At 42.4% G+C, this 16,838-nt stretch overlaps 1 protein-coding gene across 8 annotated transcripts in view; it reads right to left on the bottom strand.

Moving 5' to 3' along the window:
* Positions 1-16,838, bottom strand: part of chd6 (chromodomain helicase DNA binding protein 6) — a 127,731-nt gene that overhangs the window by 39,885 nt on the left and 71,008 nt on the right. For all 8 annotated transcript variants that reach the window (XM_053637919.1, XM_053637914.1, XM_053637921.1 and 5 more), the window contains 5 exons: positions 13,972-14,167; positions 13,610-13,774; positions 12,386-12,565; positions 6,444-6,554; positions 4,518-4,720 (listed from right to left, as the gene is read on the bottom strand). In XM_053637919.1, coding sequence (XP_053493894.1) covers positions 4,518-4,720; positions 6,444-6,554; positions 12,386-12,565; positions 13,610-13,774; positions 13,972-14,167 — 855 coding nt within the window. The remainder of the gene's footprint in view (positions 1-4,517; positions 4,721-6,443; positions 6,555-12,385; positions 12,566-13,609; positions 13,775-13,971; positions 14,168-16,838) is intronic.

The raw sequence follows: 16,838 nt of genomic DNA, 5'->3' as shown, positions 1-16,838 counted from the left end.
TGAGGCTAAGAATAGATCAAAATGCTCATGCTGTACTCTACTGAGGAGAATAATCACTTAAATATCAATAGTCCTCACTATTGAGGATAAGAATCAGTCAAACCCAACTTAGATCAAAGTTCCATCCATCCATCCAGTTTCTATACTGCTTATCCTACAGGGTCACGGGGAACCTGGAGCCCATCCCAGGGAGCATGGGGCACAAGGCGGGCTACACCCTGGACAGGATGCCAATCCACTGTAGGGCACAATCACATACACATTCACACACCCATTCATACACTACGGACACTTTGGACATGCCAATCAGCCTACCGTGCATGTCTTTGGATTGGGGAGGAAACTGAAGTACCCGGAAGAAACCCCTGTAGCACATGGAGAACATGCAAATTTCGCACATACATAGGGCCAAATCAAACCCTCAAATCAGGAGGTGTGAGGTGAACGTGTTAACCACTAAGCACCTGTGCAGCCTATATCAAAGTTGAACAGTAAAATTCATGTCTGAAAGCGGCACTCAGACAGGCCAAGGATCAAAAATACCTATCAAAATGGTTGAAAACGAGGGTTTTAAGTGAATTCTAAAAATAGTTGATCCAGTGTGACTTACTGAGTTGCAAATATTTTTCTAGCACCACCATTTCTAAGCTGAACACAGAAAGCCAAGAGAAGTGCAATAAAAACAAAGAAACACAAATAGCTTATTTAAAATTGCCAAATAGAAATGTAAAACAAACTGCGCTAATATATTCAGTATTTAAATATATTTTAATGCTTACTCCCCTATCAATCCTCTTTCCATACCTGAAAACAATTGTGAGATAGAAAATGCAGCCTAAAGAAGCACAGTGGTCTTTTGTTTGGTGTCAAATGTAATACAACTTAACATATAATCATGTTAAAAAATAAGTACACCCCATGGAAATTGTTGGCTTTTTTGACATATTTGGACAAACAAACATTTGATCCTCTTTGAAACAGTGCCTAGTAATAAAGTTGATACACTATCAAATGACATAAAATTGACATTTTGTAGTAATTTTTGCAATTTAAATGAACAAAAAACACATCAGTCACATGTAAAAAGTAAGTACACCCATTCATTTATGACACCTTCAAATCCATAAAATTAGAATCAAGTGTTCAAATTGGGTGCCAGAGATGAGAATCTGCTTAGGGAGTGTAGGTGGAACCTGTCTTATTTATACCCCTCTCATATCTAGTGTCTGGTGTTCCCTTTGCTAATGAGGTGTGTAGCATTTCCAAATTGTTCACAGAGTGTGTGTGTGTGTGATTGTGCCAAGGAATGGGTTGGCACCCCGTCCAGTGTGTCTCCCAAGCTGTGTCCCGAGTTCCCTGCAATTGGCTCCAGGCTCCCCATGACCCGGTGTAGAATAAGCAGCAGGAAAATGGATGGATGGACTCCTAACCTCAGCATTATTTGAGAGTTTACATACAGTCCCCTCTGAAAGTACTGGAACAGCAAGGCCAATTCAGTTGTTTTCACTATACACTGAAGACATTTGGCTTTGAGATACAAAGCTTAAAAGATAAATATGAGACAACAGATCAGAATTTCAGCATTTATTTCCTGATATTTACATCTAGATGTGTTAAAGCATCATGATACACTAAACTACATTTTCTGAGATTTTAACAGAGGTGTTCTTATAGCACATCATAAAAGACAATCTTAGCATCTGTTCATTTTAATTGTAGGAGAAAGCTGGTTAATTTTCAGCTTTTTTCCACTATTTTCGTCTTCCTGGTTTAAAATCTCAGTCACAGGCAGTGAGGTGACAATGTACTATAGTACTTCGATGACTTATCAGGGTCTCAAAATTATTCATGAGCCTGCGTGTTCTTATCCTATGAGAAGATGCTGTCTCTTAATTATTCATGACAGCACGTGGTGCTTTCCTACAGATGTAGTAGATGAGAGAGGCGTTCAAATTTGTTGCAGGTGTTTGTTTCAGTGGTGTGAGTTCGAGTGTGTTTTCTCGGGAGAGCTATGAGAACTGGAGAAAGGTGGACTTCGGACCCGCTCATGAAAGCGGTTTGCGTCTACACAATGATGCGGTACTCAGTCCCGAGGACTTTACTATCCCTACAAATGAGGTATGTGTCTAATTTTAACCATGACCATGAAGGACCTGCTATATTAGGTTCATTTTTGCACAGGCTCAATTTGCTCTCTCTTCTGAGGTGAAGAGAGAGCTTGCTGAATTCGGCGAGTGTTTCAATGTGGAAATTAAAAAGCAACTGGATGACCTGGCATCCAAAATTCTTCAGAGGATTCAGGACACTACCAAACAAATTGACAATGCTGTGAAGTGCTTAGGTGAGATGGAAGAAAGAATGGCGGAGATGGAAGCATGGGACATAAGAATTAAATACACTCTCTCAGTTGCTTTGTAATCAGTGTACATGTTCAATTGGGGTTCGGTTTCTCCAGGTTTCAGTCAAAGAGAAAATCCTACAGGTTTCTTGAAAAAAGGTGATCTATGTGGAAAGTAAATGAGTGTATTCTGACCATGACTATGATGAGGATGTGCAGAAAAAGAGAAAGGAATATGCCTCCATCACCAGTACTAAAAGACAAACGTATATGCTTCCAAACTTCCAGTATCTAAGATGCATGTCCATCTCAACACAGGCACGGTCACCTTTCACAATGCCTCACAAACTATTGAAGATTTGAGAAAGTGCACGTTCCCTTTGGAACCCTCTGCTTTTACCAAAAGCAAATCAAAGGAATCACCAAATCCAAAGGAAACGTTTAAAAAACCATCATCAAGCTTCTTCCCTGGAAAACTATTGGAGGAATTTTCACGTGCTGAGCCGAGGGTAAGACTGACCCCCAGACAAATGCATGAAAGAAGCTGTGTGGATTTCATTCAGTCAGAATGAAAGGTAAATTCCAAGTCTGATCTATCTAAGTCCTGCCATGTATCATCTATCAATCTATTCACTTCTTTTTCTACAGGACTATTTCTCCTTGTCTGGGTTGTTGTATCTAACGAAGGATCATAAACATTATGTTTATAAACATAAACAAGTCCCCTGCACAAATAAGGGTACCATATGTTTCTTTTGATATTAAGTTAAAAGTCTTCCTTAAAAAAAGTCACTCCCGGGGGGGGGGGGACAATTTGGAAGTGCCAATCAGCCTACAGCGCATGTGTTTGGATTGGGGGAGGAAACCAGACTACCTGGAGAAAACCCCCGATGCACAGGGAAAAGATGCAGGCTCCACGCATACAGGGCGGAAGCGGGATTCGAGTCAACCCAACCTCAGAGGTGCGAGGCAAACATGCTAACCACTAAGCCACGTGCCCCCAACCCCCCCAAATTAGGTTTATTTACAATTCTAGTTTCAGTTATGCAAACATTACTGACCTTGTTAACTATTATTTAAATCAGAAAAAAACTGACTAAATATTAATGCTAGCAACTACAGCTACAGTTCACTTGTAACCAGCTTCCTGTAAAATGTAACGTACACATTATTTATTTCTGGCCACGACCCCTTCTCCAAAGCCATGAGCAATACAATTAGCAATAGTTAGAGAACACGACAGGATGACGGTGTATTGCACACAATCTCGCTAGCCTAATTGGAAGCCTTTTCCAGCTTCATCCATCTCTACAATTCTCCTTTGAAATCTGATCAGGATATATAGTTTATAGATCTTTCTTTAGAACGCACAGACCGTCAGTAACCACACTACACTATGCATCTTTTATAGGACACCACTTCAACACACACTCAATATCTTATCATTAACTGAAACAATGACTCCAGGTGAATGAATGAACGCAAAACTTAAAATTGGAAGCTTAATGTTTCGGATTTTTAAAATGAATTTACCTTTTTTATTTCAGTATGTAAACAGAATTCCAAAATGCCACAACATAGAGTAAACAGAGATCTTTAATCAGATATTCTATAATAACTTTTAAAATATCATGTGGGATTTTCAATAATCTAAAAAAAATCTTCATATGCATTTTTGTGACATTCTCTAAAAAATTTTTTATTTTTTTTTAGCCTGGTAACACAAAAACTCTGCATACATCCATGTATGTTATAGTGTATCTGCAGATCTATGCAGTACATATTGTCTTAGAAGTGAATATTAAGAAGGCTAATATGTCAAATGGTCTGCTAAACTTTTTTTGTGAACTACTGTAGAAAGATTATGTAAATGATTTGGCAAAGACCCACCAATATCTTCATATTACTTTACTGGAATAACTGGCAAGTATGACACAGTATTCCTAAGTCAAAATATCTCCATAATTATTTGTGCTACTCAGAATGCTAGCAAACATGAAGACTTAAAATAACACTTAACGTTAATAAATGGAAGCTATTCCTACTTGAAACTAGACAGCTATAAGTACGTATGTTGAATAATTTCTATGTATTGGTGCTTGAAATAGATGTGGAGATTTATTGACTTGAAGATGTGGATCCAAAGAGAAGGTAGTAAGCATGTGTGATAGAGACTGACCCGAATATAAGCAGGTTCTTCTCCACTCTGAAGCATTCTGCTCGAAGATATCGCTTGTTGCGCTCGCCAAGGCGTCGTGAACGACAAGGACGCTCCTCTGAGTCACTGTCTAGCTCTGAGAACTCCATCAGCTCATCATCCTCAAATGAGTTGTAGTGTCGTGTTTGTTTCCGCACACGAGGTGTATCAATCACAAGACTCTCCTACAGGATATGTCAAGAGAAGATGCATTATCTAAACACATGCATTCAGTTAATGAGACTGCTTCCACTTGCCAACAGTATGACAGCATTTCCCTAGAGCACACAAATGCACATCTTTTTTTTTTCCCCTCATCTCTTATTTTGTCATTGTTCTTGCAGTAATGATGTAACATTTGTGTGTGTGTGTGTGTTTATGTGGTATTGCAGATACAGACACATGGGCCTACAGATTTCACCACATTAGACTATGGGTTACATGGTGAGGGAACAAAACAAAACAAAAAAAAAAAACAGCTTATACCATATTCGAAGGCCTACCACTTTCACCCAAAGCACCTTGCTCATGTGATTTAACGCTAGAGCTGCAACAACTAATCGATAAAATCGATAATAATCGATTATGAAAATCGTTGTCAACGAATCTCATTATCGATTGGTTGGTCTGCGCACGGCACGTTTACTCATTACTTTACTACTCTTCAGAAAACACGCATTGGAGCGTAAATACTAAAGTTGTGTCCCAAATTACGTACTATACACTTACACTATGCACCATATACTCTACCATCTAGTGTGTGAATTTTAGAAAAGTAATATCATCTCAAATGGAACACTAGCAGGTTTTTTACTGAGCGGAAGTATAAGCCGCTTCCTACTCAACAGCGCATAACGTCATACACACGCTAGCATTAGCAGGTACTCAGAGTCAGAGACAATGACTTTCTTCAGTTTACTGTTTATATCAACATTAAATTTTATTCCTAACATGACCTCAGTCACCATCAGACATAGGAGAAATCGTCACGTGTCTGAGGAACAAAGTCCTCTAAACACATTTTTTATACACACACACACACACACACACACACACACGCAGCATCTCACAAAAGTGAGTACACCCCTCACATTTTTGTAAATATTTGATTATATCTTTTCATGTGACAACACTGAAGAAATGACACTTTGCTACAATGTAAAGTAGTGAGTGTACAGCTTGTGTAACAGTGTAAATTTGCTGTCCCCTCAAAATAACTCAACGCACAGACATTAATATCTAAACCACTGGCAACAAGAGTGAGTACACCCCTAAGTGAAAATGTCCAAATTGGGCCCAATTAGCCATTTTCCCTCCCCGGTGTCATGTGACTTGTTAGTGTTACAAGGTCTCAGGTGTGAATGGGGAGCAGGTATGTTAAATTTGGTGTCATTGCTCTCACACTCCCTCATACTGGTCACTGGAAGTTCAACATGGCACCTCATGGCAAAGAACTCTCTGAGGATCTGAAAAAAAGAATTGTTGCTCTACATAAAGATGGCCTAGGCTATCCTAGGCTATCTCCCCAGTGCCCCCCAGTTCAAAGACAAGCACTGTACGCTGATTGGCATTCCCAAATTGTCTGTAATGTCTGAATGGGTGTGGGAACATGTGTGAGTGTGCCCTGCAGTGGGTTGGCACCCCATCCAGGGTGTCCATTGCTTGTGCCTTGGGCTTCTTGGGATAGGCTACTAGCTCCCCTGTATAGGATAAGCGGCACAGAAAATGGATGGATGGATTCCCCAATCTTTTTCAACCATGATGAAAGCCAGATATTTAACATGTCTCTTTCTTCGCTCCTTCCCTGAGCCCTTCCCTCATAGATGCCCTTGGGCTAATTCTCTGGCCCAAGGTTGTCACAGTGAGGCATTTTTATGATAAAAGCAAATGGACAACTGGCATTTTTACCTTCTCTTCCTTTGAGTCAATCTCCAGCTCAGCGATTTTTGCCCATTTCTGCCAGAAGTTCGGGTCATCCAGAGAGATGTCAGTTCGGTTTCCAGAGGAAACAAAGCTGGCCTGGGAAAGTACATAAAATAGATTCTGAGCCAACACTTCAGATATTGTTATTTTATTAAAACAGTTAACCATGTTGTATAACAATTAATGTAAATTAAACATTAGATTAAACCACAGTGACCCTAACCAAGATAAAATAGCTACTGAAGATATGACTAAATGACTATGGTAAATGCATTGTGCAGTGCTATTGTATATGACTAACACACCACGTCCAATACTCTTCCATGTTAATGGACAAGGCCTTTCTTTGTCCTACGGGCTTTATATCGGACCACCCGCAACCCTCTAAACTGGTGCTCTGAAAGTTGAATGTAGTAGTAGTGATCACACACTCCATTTAGTCTGATTTGCGATTGATATCCTGTGAACAGACTCAGAAATAACTGTTGTATGTGGAGGGAGTACCAATTTTACAGTGATTGTTTTCCAAAAGATTCAGACACTGTCTGAAAAAGTGTAAGCCCTGTGGTATGGCTAGCAGTAGTTTTCTACTAGGTACAATGCAGACTATTAGGGCAATCCAACCGAAGGGTTTAAAAGTGGTATGGAGGGAATACACACTCCAAAACAAAAAGCTGAGAATGAACAGAAATCCCAACTAATAACGCTGGATATGAATGTGACCATGGTTCTGTGAATTCTGGATGACCACCAGAGATGATGCAACAGTAGTGGATGATCGCAGCACCAGCCAGATAGGTTGAGAAAATAAATACCAACGAAGTCATGTGGTGACGTAAGCTGAGTGGAGGTGATATAAGCCACTGCAGCTCAGCACGTCTCCTCGCAGACGCCGAGTGACCGGAAATTCTGGCGGTCATCTGGAATTCACAGAATCGTTGTTTCATTCCTCCTTCTTAACGCCATCATAACAGAAACAGTTGTTCCTACTGTCATAACTGTGCCGTAGCCTCCACATAGCACCTCAAGGTTCGTACGGGGCACAGGAGCAGAGAACGCTGCTCAAGGCCTGTTGGCTGGAAGGAACACCACTCGATGGGCTGATTAATGAACTGGTGGAGGAGCACTTTAGGAAGGAAAGTTGAATTGGGCCAGAGGACAATTCCGGTATCCTCCAGTGACTTCCATCTAAGACCTGCCCCCTCCAATGGTTCAAAGTGGGACTCCAAAACCAGAGGTAAACTCCACACTGGAGAACAGGGAGAACGAGCCAGATCGAGGCGCCTTGTACCTTTTAAGAAATTGCAAACCAGGTTATGGGAGCCCAAAGACGAACCGTCCACAGATGAATGATGCGTAGAGATAACCGCCACATAAATTTTTAATTTGGAGGCTGCCCTACCACTGTCCAGAAGACCTTGTAGGAAACCCAAAACTACAGAGACAGTACATCGTACAGGGTCAAACCCACGAGTCTCAGACCATGTACAAAAAGACCTCCACCGATAGGCATGAAGTGCTCGTGTGGAAGCAGCCCTCGTATTGAGAACAGTGTGAACGACCGAAGGCTCACAGTCTACTAAGAGGGAGTCAGCCCCAGAGGCCGGATCCATAACTGTAGGCGGGCCGGGTTCAGATGCCAAATGCAGCCGTCCAGCTGAGACAATAGATCTCTCCTGAGGGGAAGCTTAGGACCAAGGGAAACCATGGTCTGGACAGCCACCGTGGTGCAATCAGAAGCACCCTGTGCCTGCCTTGAGCAATTCTGTTAAGTGTCTCTCACAGCAGAGGAATTGGAGGAAAGGCATAGAGAAGACAATCCGGCCAATTGTGTGACAGCTCGTCCTGCCCCAGCGCCTGGAAGTTTCCATCTGGGCAAACCACAAAATGCAGTAAGTTGTGTCCTCTGAAGCAACTAGATCCACTTCCGCCACACCGGACTCCTGCCAAATGTCCTGAACTACATCTGGGTGGAGCCTCCACTCACCTGGGTGAAGCCAATTTCTGGACAGTGCATCTGCAGCCTGAATGGCTATCCCTGGCAGATAAACAGACTTCAGTGATTCAAACCGTGGGAGTAACCAGGTGAGGATATTGTGAGTGAGCCATAGCAAGCTCTCTGACCTTGTGCCCCCTTGGTGATTCAGATTGAAAACCGTCGCAGTATTGTCTGAGCGAACAAGCACATAATGGCCTGTCAGCACCAGGAGGAAGTGTCTCAGGGCCAGAAAAACTGCACACATCTCCAGCAGCTTGATGTGATCCATAGACATCTCCCTTGACCATTTGCCACCGACACCCCTGTGGTTTCAAACTGCTCCCCAACCCTTGAGGGATGCATCAGCTGTTGCCACCTCCCGAGAAGAGGGAACATTCCCCAACGGAAAGCCTGCTATCAAAAAGCCGGTGAAGTCTACCGTCTGAGGGAACGCACACAACTGCGAGTCACTACGATCCACAGATTATGTTGACAGACTGGGGCCCCAGGTGAAGCAGTCCCAGAGGACCTACAGAGGTGGGACCAATGTCAGCATTCCGATCAGCCTCAATAATATCCCATATTGGAGAGACACCCCTAGACGAAACTGGGAAAGAATATTTAGGATGTCTGTCATCCGAGACAGAGAGGCTTGCATTGTGGATGAATCAATCGTCCCCCCTATGAACGTGATGGATTGTGTGGGAGACAGTGAGCTCTTTGCCCTGTTCACCAAAAGACCCAACTTGGCAACGTGGCCTAGTAGCAGCTGGGTATCATGTACAGTCTGGTCCTTGGTCTGAGCACAAAGCAACGAATCATCTAGTTATGGCAGAATCCGCAACCCCTGGCACCACAGGGGTGACAGGGCAGCCTTCATATACCTCATAAACACGAGGGGCTAGAGAAAGTCCAAAGGGTTGGACCCTGAATTGGTAAGTCTGGTTTCTGAAGCTGAAGCGTAGGAACTTCCTGTGATGCACAGCAATAGGAACATGAAAGTATGCATCAGTCAGGTCGACACTCATGAACGAATCACCCTCGGTCACCGACTGTCGTACGCAACATGCAGAAGGGGAGCTTCTTTAAGAACTTGTTCAGTCTCCTCACATCCAAAATTGGCTGAAAACCTTCATCCCGCTTTGAAACCAGAAAATATATGGAGTAGAACCCGTCCCTCTGAACCAAGGGGTGAACCACCTCTATTGCCCTCTTCTATAACAAGGAACAAATTTTTTGAGAGAGAGCTGCTGAATGAACCAGGTCTACCACAACAGTGGACGTATCCCGAAAACGTTGGGGACTGGCGTCGGAACTGCAGAGTATATCCATTAAGCAGCATCACTAGGATCCAGGGGTCCGACACTGGGCTTTCCCAATAACTCAGATGGCGTGTTGTGAAACATCCGACCGCCGGCCCGAGTGCCTCAAGCCTTGAGGCTTCAGCTATTCGAAGTTGTGGGGATATGCTGACGCTGGCCCCCTGGGGCACGGAGGGGATTAGGGTGATCATGAGGGTGACGCACCTGTACTACCTCAGACTCAGGAAATCGCTGTTGGGCCTGGGGATGGTTAGAGGGCATATGACGAAAGCGCAGCTGCACCAGCGTGTAACTACGATGAGCAGATAGCACTGGGGCCCTAAAATTCGGTTAGCTGTTAAGTGGTTGAGGACAATTTCACACGCCTCTCCAACACCTCAGACATGCCTGGACTAAAAAGATATCCTGGAACGATGGGAAGCTCTCCCAAAGTCTTTTCATAATCCTCTGACAACCTGGCTTGAGTCAGCCAAACCTGCCTGTAAGCAGTCAAGAGTGTTGCAATGAGAGCGCCCAGGTCTTGCATCACGTGCAACATGGTCACCAAGGCTGTCTGCAGAAATCGTGGAACAGAGGGATCCACTTCTACAGATCCCAAGGAATTAGAAGCAGCCAAAATCAATTGGCAGATGGTGCTCTCAGCTCAAGTGACACAGGCAACTGACTCGTATGCTTTCTTCAGAAGGGAATCTGTGCAGCCACACTGAGCGCTAGGACATTGAATGTTCCCACGCAGTACACACGCAGTCACACCACCAATGTGGTGACTGGCTGTTCAGCTTTGGGTACATTCTGCACCCCGATGGGACTCCGCTTCTGCCATAGAAGCTAAGGTGCGAGTGGTCTTGGAACACCTCTTGTTCATCCATGGCCCTTTGAGGGCATTCGAGAATTCTGTAATAAAGTCCTTACACGCAGGCATAGCAAATGAATCATTAGATGAAGGCCTGAGAAAAAATACACTGGACTGAACAGGGTGTGCAGGGCATTCATCCAGGCCAAGACAGGGCCACTGCCATCCGAAGGACCTTCAATATGTCAATTTGAGGTGGGGCCGTCCCAGAGGAGTGGAGAGAGCCATCACCAGAGCCACCGGCTAACGCGGACCCAGCGACATCAGTGAAGAGATGGTCCAGAAAATGTGTGTCAGAAGCACATGTAAACATAGCGTCATTGTCGGGGCTATGGTGAGGGATAGGTGAAACAGTAGCCTCCTCACTAGAAGAGTGCGAACAAGTGGGAGCCGTAATAGAAGCAGGAACTGAGTCTGTTCACAAGAGATGTTTCATCTCTGCCATGCCTGAAGAAAAGCCAGCCACCTTCTTTGATAACAGGTGCAATGCCAAATGATTTCTCCTAGAGCTAGATCTTGTTTCAGCTGAGGGAAGGCCAGTAGCTGCTAAGGCACGGTATTTCTGAGCTCTCTGCCTCAAACCCAAACTTGCTCCCAAAATTTTAGCATCCCGGTTGTGGTCCAGACCAGCCAGACGCAGCTGAAGGGCTGAGTTGACTCTCAGACGTTGGATGCAAACTACAATGCAGACATGGGTCCGTAAGTGCTTCCTTTAGATGCTGAACACCCAGGCATGATGGGCAGAGATCATGCCCATTGTCAGAAAGAAAAACTCATTACGGCAGAGCTTACAATTCAAGTGATAGGCAGTGGAAATGGAGCTGAAAGCCATAGCCGCTAAAATGGAGAGCCTCTGGGTATAGCCACGAGGAGAGCAAGTAAAAAAAGAATCCAATTAAATACTCCTATTCCCAGAGCAGAAAGCGTACAAGATTCAAATAAAAATTCAAACACCACCCACGGTTAGGACCGGCAGGCACAAGTACAACACAGTGTGTGTGTGTGTGTGTGTGTGTGTGTGTGTGTGTGTGTGTATATATATATATATATATATATATATATATATATATATATATATATATATATATATATAAATAATGAGACAGCAGGTTAACACAACTCGCTAACTAGCCAAAGTGGGTAATACGCCTCCGGATAGAACCGTGAGGTAAGCGGAACACCGTGCAGAGAAAATCCCGAAGGAAAATAACTTGCGTGTGATGGCAAGTGGCTCGTAGCTTGACAGAGTGTAGCCGTGATGCTAAGGAAAAAGCCTGCACTTACCAGGGGTGAGTGATCCAGAAAACAAACAAGTTGTAACCAAGTCAGACACAACAGTGCCAAACGTATTGTCACAGCTTGGGAGGATGAATTTTCGTTGCTCCAAGAAAGCTGCACTTGACAATGTGATGGAAAAAAATCTTCGATCTAATCCAAGAAACGTGAAAGAGGTGGAGTGCTGAGCTGCAGTGGCTTATATCACCTCCGCTCAGCTCACGTCACCACATGACTTTGTCCGTATTTATTTTCTTGACCTATCTGGCTGGCACTACGATCATCCACTATTGTTGTACCGTCTCTGGCTGTCAGGAGGAACGAAACAGAACAGCAGACTCCGCAGTGATCAGTGTATAGTATGTACAGGGAATACCAACTCAGATGCTTATCAGCACGTTAGCGTAAGCTCTGTTAGCCAGTTAATTAGCAAAATGCCAGAAAGTTGCAACACTTGAAGGAAGAATGTGTCTAGAGATGTCAGTGTTATTGTGTTTACCTTAGCAAATGTGGATCCCTTCCCCTCAGACTGAATGGTGATGGTCTGAGTGCGGCGTTGCAGAATCTGATCAATATCTTCTTCACAGAACTTTGAGCCTTCGTCTTCCTCGTCCATAAGGGCACCATATGCACCTTTCCTCAAGAGATCTTCCACTTCCATCTTAGACAGCTGCTGTACCTGAGACAGAGAATAACAAAGTTGCAGTGAAAAGAAAGCAACAGTGTTATTTTAGTGACGATAATATAATTTAATCTGTCCCAGTTTATATTAGAGTTAGACAAGCGTGGAAGGTTATAACTTTGAGAAAACAACAGAATAAAGTGAAATCAAGTAGAGGTCAGGCTTTGGGTGCTCTTTGAATAACATTTTTGTACAATTTTAAGTAAACTGATCTAGAGTTGTGCACAGGAGTATTTTTTAATTGCATTCCTGAAAGAATTCCAAGCAATCCTGGCTGCTTCTGCAGACACTCTTGACCAGTTAAGTTTGTGGACACCTGACCATCACACCTATATGTGCTTTCTGAATATGCCATTCGAGATTTAATCCCCCCTTTGCAGTTGTAATAACCTCCACTCTTCAGAGAAGGCTTTCCACTAGATTTTAGAGCATGGCTTTGGGGATTTGCCTATTCAGCCACAAAAGCATTAGTAAGGTCAGGCCTAGGGCACAGTCAGCCTTCCAGTTCATCTCAAAGCAGGCCACTCAAGTTCTTCCCCACCAACCGTGGCAAACCATGTCTTCATGGACTTCGCTTTGTGCACAGGTGCATTTAGGCCCCTTAGTCCCAGTGAAGGGTCATCGTAATGCTACAGTATACAAATATTCTATACAATTGTGTGCTTCCAAATTTGTGACAACAGTTTGGGGAAGGCCCACATATGGGTTTGATGGTCAGGTGTCCACATACTTTGTGTATAAACAGTATCACTATCAATTTAAACAACAGCGACCTTGACCAAGATAAAGCAGTTACTGAAGATGAATAAATGACTACAGTAAATGCATTGTGCAGTGCCACACAAGTAACACACCAGGTCCAATACTCTTCCATGTTGGCCTTTCTTTGTACTGTGGGCTGACTACACGCTCCCACCTGCATGAAGGGGAAAACAGTCTCGCCTGTGATTTTTTTTGCTCGGTCCTGTGGGATCCTTGTCAGCAAAGCACACCTCTAAACTTGTACTCTTAAAGTATAATGTAGAAGTGGTGAGCACACACCCCATTTAAACTGCCTTTGCGGTTGATATCCTGTAGAACAGCTTTGTCCAGTCCCAGCTTTAGACTGGCTTTGTCGAACATCTCCCTCTCATACGAATTGCGTGTAATAAGACGATAAACCTTCACAGCTTTGCTCTGGCCAATCCGATGACAGCGAGCTTGAGCCTAAGAGTTTGAAAAAGAATGTAGAACAACGGTAAGGAAAAAGATGAAGAACCAGTTTTTATCCCATGTTAGAGGTTACTTAATATTGCCATTGTTGTCTTAGTGGCAAAATCCATTTACAGTGGTGGATCAGAAGCTCCACCAGTGACCTTGGACCTTTGTGTGGTTATAAGAGCTATTTAAAATGAGATGGTGACCTGTAGGTCGTTCTGTGGGTTCCAGTCAGAGTCGAATATGATGCAAGTATCTGCAGCGGTGAGGTTGATTCCCAGCCCCCCAGCTCTTGTGCACAGCAGGAAGACAAAGCGGTCCGAATCCACCTTACAAAATCGATCAATAGCCGCTTGTCGCAGATTCCCTCTGACTCTCCCATCAATACGCTCATATGTGTACCTGAAACACAGTACAGCTTAATTTTAAAAGTCCCATCGGCAACTGCTTTCTACTAAATGAAAGTCCCGTGGAAAATGTACATCATCAGAATTTCTCCCATTTCTTATTTATTGCAAAATCCTAATCGTTGGCTGAAATCTTAGGCTGAAGTCTCCTGTCCCTTCTATTGCTTTGATTAAAACTATGCATTCAAGTTTGCACCCTGTCTGAGCAACATAGGTAACCAAAGCAAACTAGCAAAACCTAGCACACAATTTAACTTAGCAACAAAGTTAACTTAGCAACAGTGGTGGAAAGTAACAAAATGGTAATTGAGTACATAGTTCACTGTTCATTTGAGTATAGCTAAATCCGTCACTTTTACTTGAGATTTTTAAAAATAAAATATTCAACCACACTAAATTTATTTTGATAACCATTACAGAGTAATAAATAATAGTGACTTTATGCAATGATGTCCACATACATGGCTTCAGGAAGGAAAACTGAACTGTACTGCCCATGCATGAATTTGACTTACTGCTTCCGGCCACCATAGCCCGCTTCTCTGCTATAGTAAAAATGCTGGCATATTTCAAGTTTTTAATGTGTGTTGAATAAGCATTATATTTACACTAGACAATGATATGATCCCTTCAAAGAATTCATATCAATGTGGTCAAAGACACTTATTACACAAATTTTTCTTAGATTCTTCTCATTATGACACCAGAGACCAAAGTGATCACAGTAAGTCAACTTTGGAATATTGAATTTCTGATATTTTATAAGCACTTCTTTAATGACAGAAACAGCCAAATGTTGAAACAGAATGTGACTTAAGCTACATTGCTTCTCTTGAAGCTAACTACATGCAAACTATAACCCCCAATGGAGTTTTTAAATGACTCTCAACACTCCTTTCTGCTCTAGTGTTAGCGCTGTTGCTTACACCATGAATACAGATTTCTGGTGGTGATAGCTATGCCTGCATCCATCTTTGCTTAAAGTCCATACTAATGCATTTATCACCCAGGAGACTGTAAGCCAATTAAAAGACTATACAATATGTGCAAATTTTGAGAGCCAATCAAAATAAAGCAGAATTCCTGCAGAAAATCAGGGAACTCAGGTGCCAAACGCTTAGTTAGTAGCAGCAATGTCAGAAACAGTGAAGACAGATGTGCATCCCTGGACCAGTTTTATCAACTATTTTCAATTTTAAATGCTTCAAATGAAACGCCATCATAACAATTGCAAATTATGTGAGCCAAACCCCAATGAGATATTGGCATTTCACAGTTCAACATTGGAAACATGTACAAGTAATCCATTAGCTAGTTGAGTAAGGTATGCTAGCTAGACAGATAATTTGATGTTTTACAGTATGTAAAATTGTACTAAAGATAATGTCACATCAACGTTTGTTTGTGTTACAAGCTATAGATAACGCTCAGGATAATGTGTAAGGGGCATCTTTGCTAGGTTTGTTAACTAGCTAGTACTTGCTCATGTTAAGTCATTCTTGGTTCTAGCTACATTGTTAGCTATCTGGGGGCGGTGGTGGCTTGGCGGTTAAGGCTCTGGGTTACTGATCGGAAGTTCGGGGGTTCAGGCCCCAGCACTGCCGAGCTGCCACAGTTGGGCCGTTGAGCAAGGCCCTTAACCCTCTCTGCTCCAGGAGCACTGTATCATGGCTGACCCTGCACTCTGACCCCAACTTCCTGACATGCTGGGGTATGTGAAGAAAGGAATTTCACTGTGCATATGTATATGTGACCAATAAAGACTCATTATCATTATCTAGCAAAGTACTGAACCCCAACAGCATTTGGTTAAGTTAGATAGCTATCTAGCATTACCTTTCTTTACATACTGTTGATAATCACTGTGGTGTTCACTACAGCATTTTTCACTTTGTAGAACAAAATAGAAAATAAAATATTTTGAGGATATGTGTGTCAATTGCAGACAAAAATAATCTGTAAACTAATTTATCAAGTACCTTTTTTTTTTTTTCTTCCCACCAGACAACTATTTAGTAAATTTCTCGATTATGCGACATGGCAACAAATAGAGAGAGCTGCTTTTTTCACCCCAACTGAAAAAAGACATATTAAATCATACAAGTATAAAAACATTATTTCACATTAATAACACCTCAGTAATTAACAAAACTCTGGAATAAAATGAAACACTGTGGACTCACCTGAACTCAGGATTGAACTGAGTAAACTGTAGCTGTGACAGCTATCACACTCACTCTGCATAAGTAGATTAGATATTTGTTTAAATAAAATTTACTATATGCAATGAAATCATGTTTTGATGAGAAATCAAATATTTTTATAGAAACAATACATATTTTCTCTTAAATCTGACTGACCACATATCCTCTTTTTTTCCCTAGTGTACACTACAGCGGAACAATAGTTCCCGAGTATTGTTTCCACCTGATGGGACCATGAAAGCACAAGGCTTGGAGAATAGAATTCATAGTAAATGTAAGTAAGTAAAATTTATTTATATAGCACGTTTCACACAGCAAAGCTGACCAAGGTGCTGCACAGAGTAAGGAAAGTAAAATAGAAACAGAATTAGACCAAATAAAAACAGACAATAGACAATAGAAAAAATTTATTAAAAATTTGTTTAAACAATTAAAAATTTGATCAAAAAGCCTGGCAGAAGA

The sequence above is a fragment of the Ictalurus furcatus genome, chromosome 12 (assembly GCF_023375685.1).
Source record: "Ictalurus furcatus strain D&B chromosome 12, Billie_1.0, whole genome shotgun sequence".
Classification (NCBI taxonomy): domain Eukaryota; kingdom Metazoa; phylum Chordata; class Actinopteri; order Siluriformes; family Ictaluridae; genus Ictalurus; species Ictalurus furcatus.
Note: the sequence above shows the minus strand (reverse complement) of the source record. Positions and strands in the feature narration are given on the sequence as shown.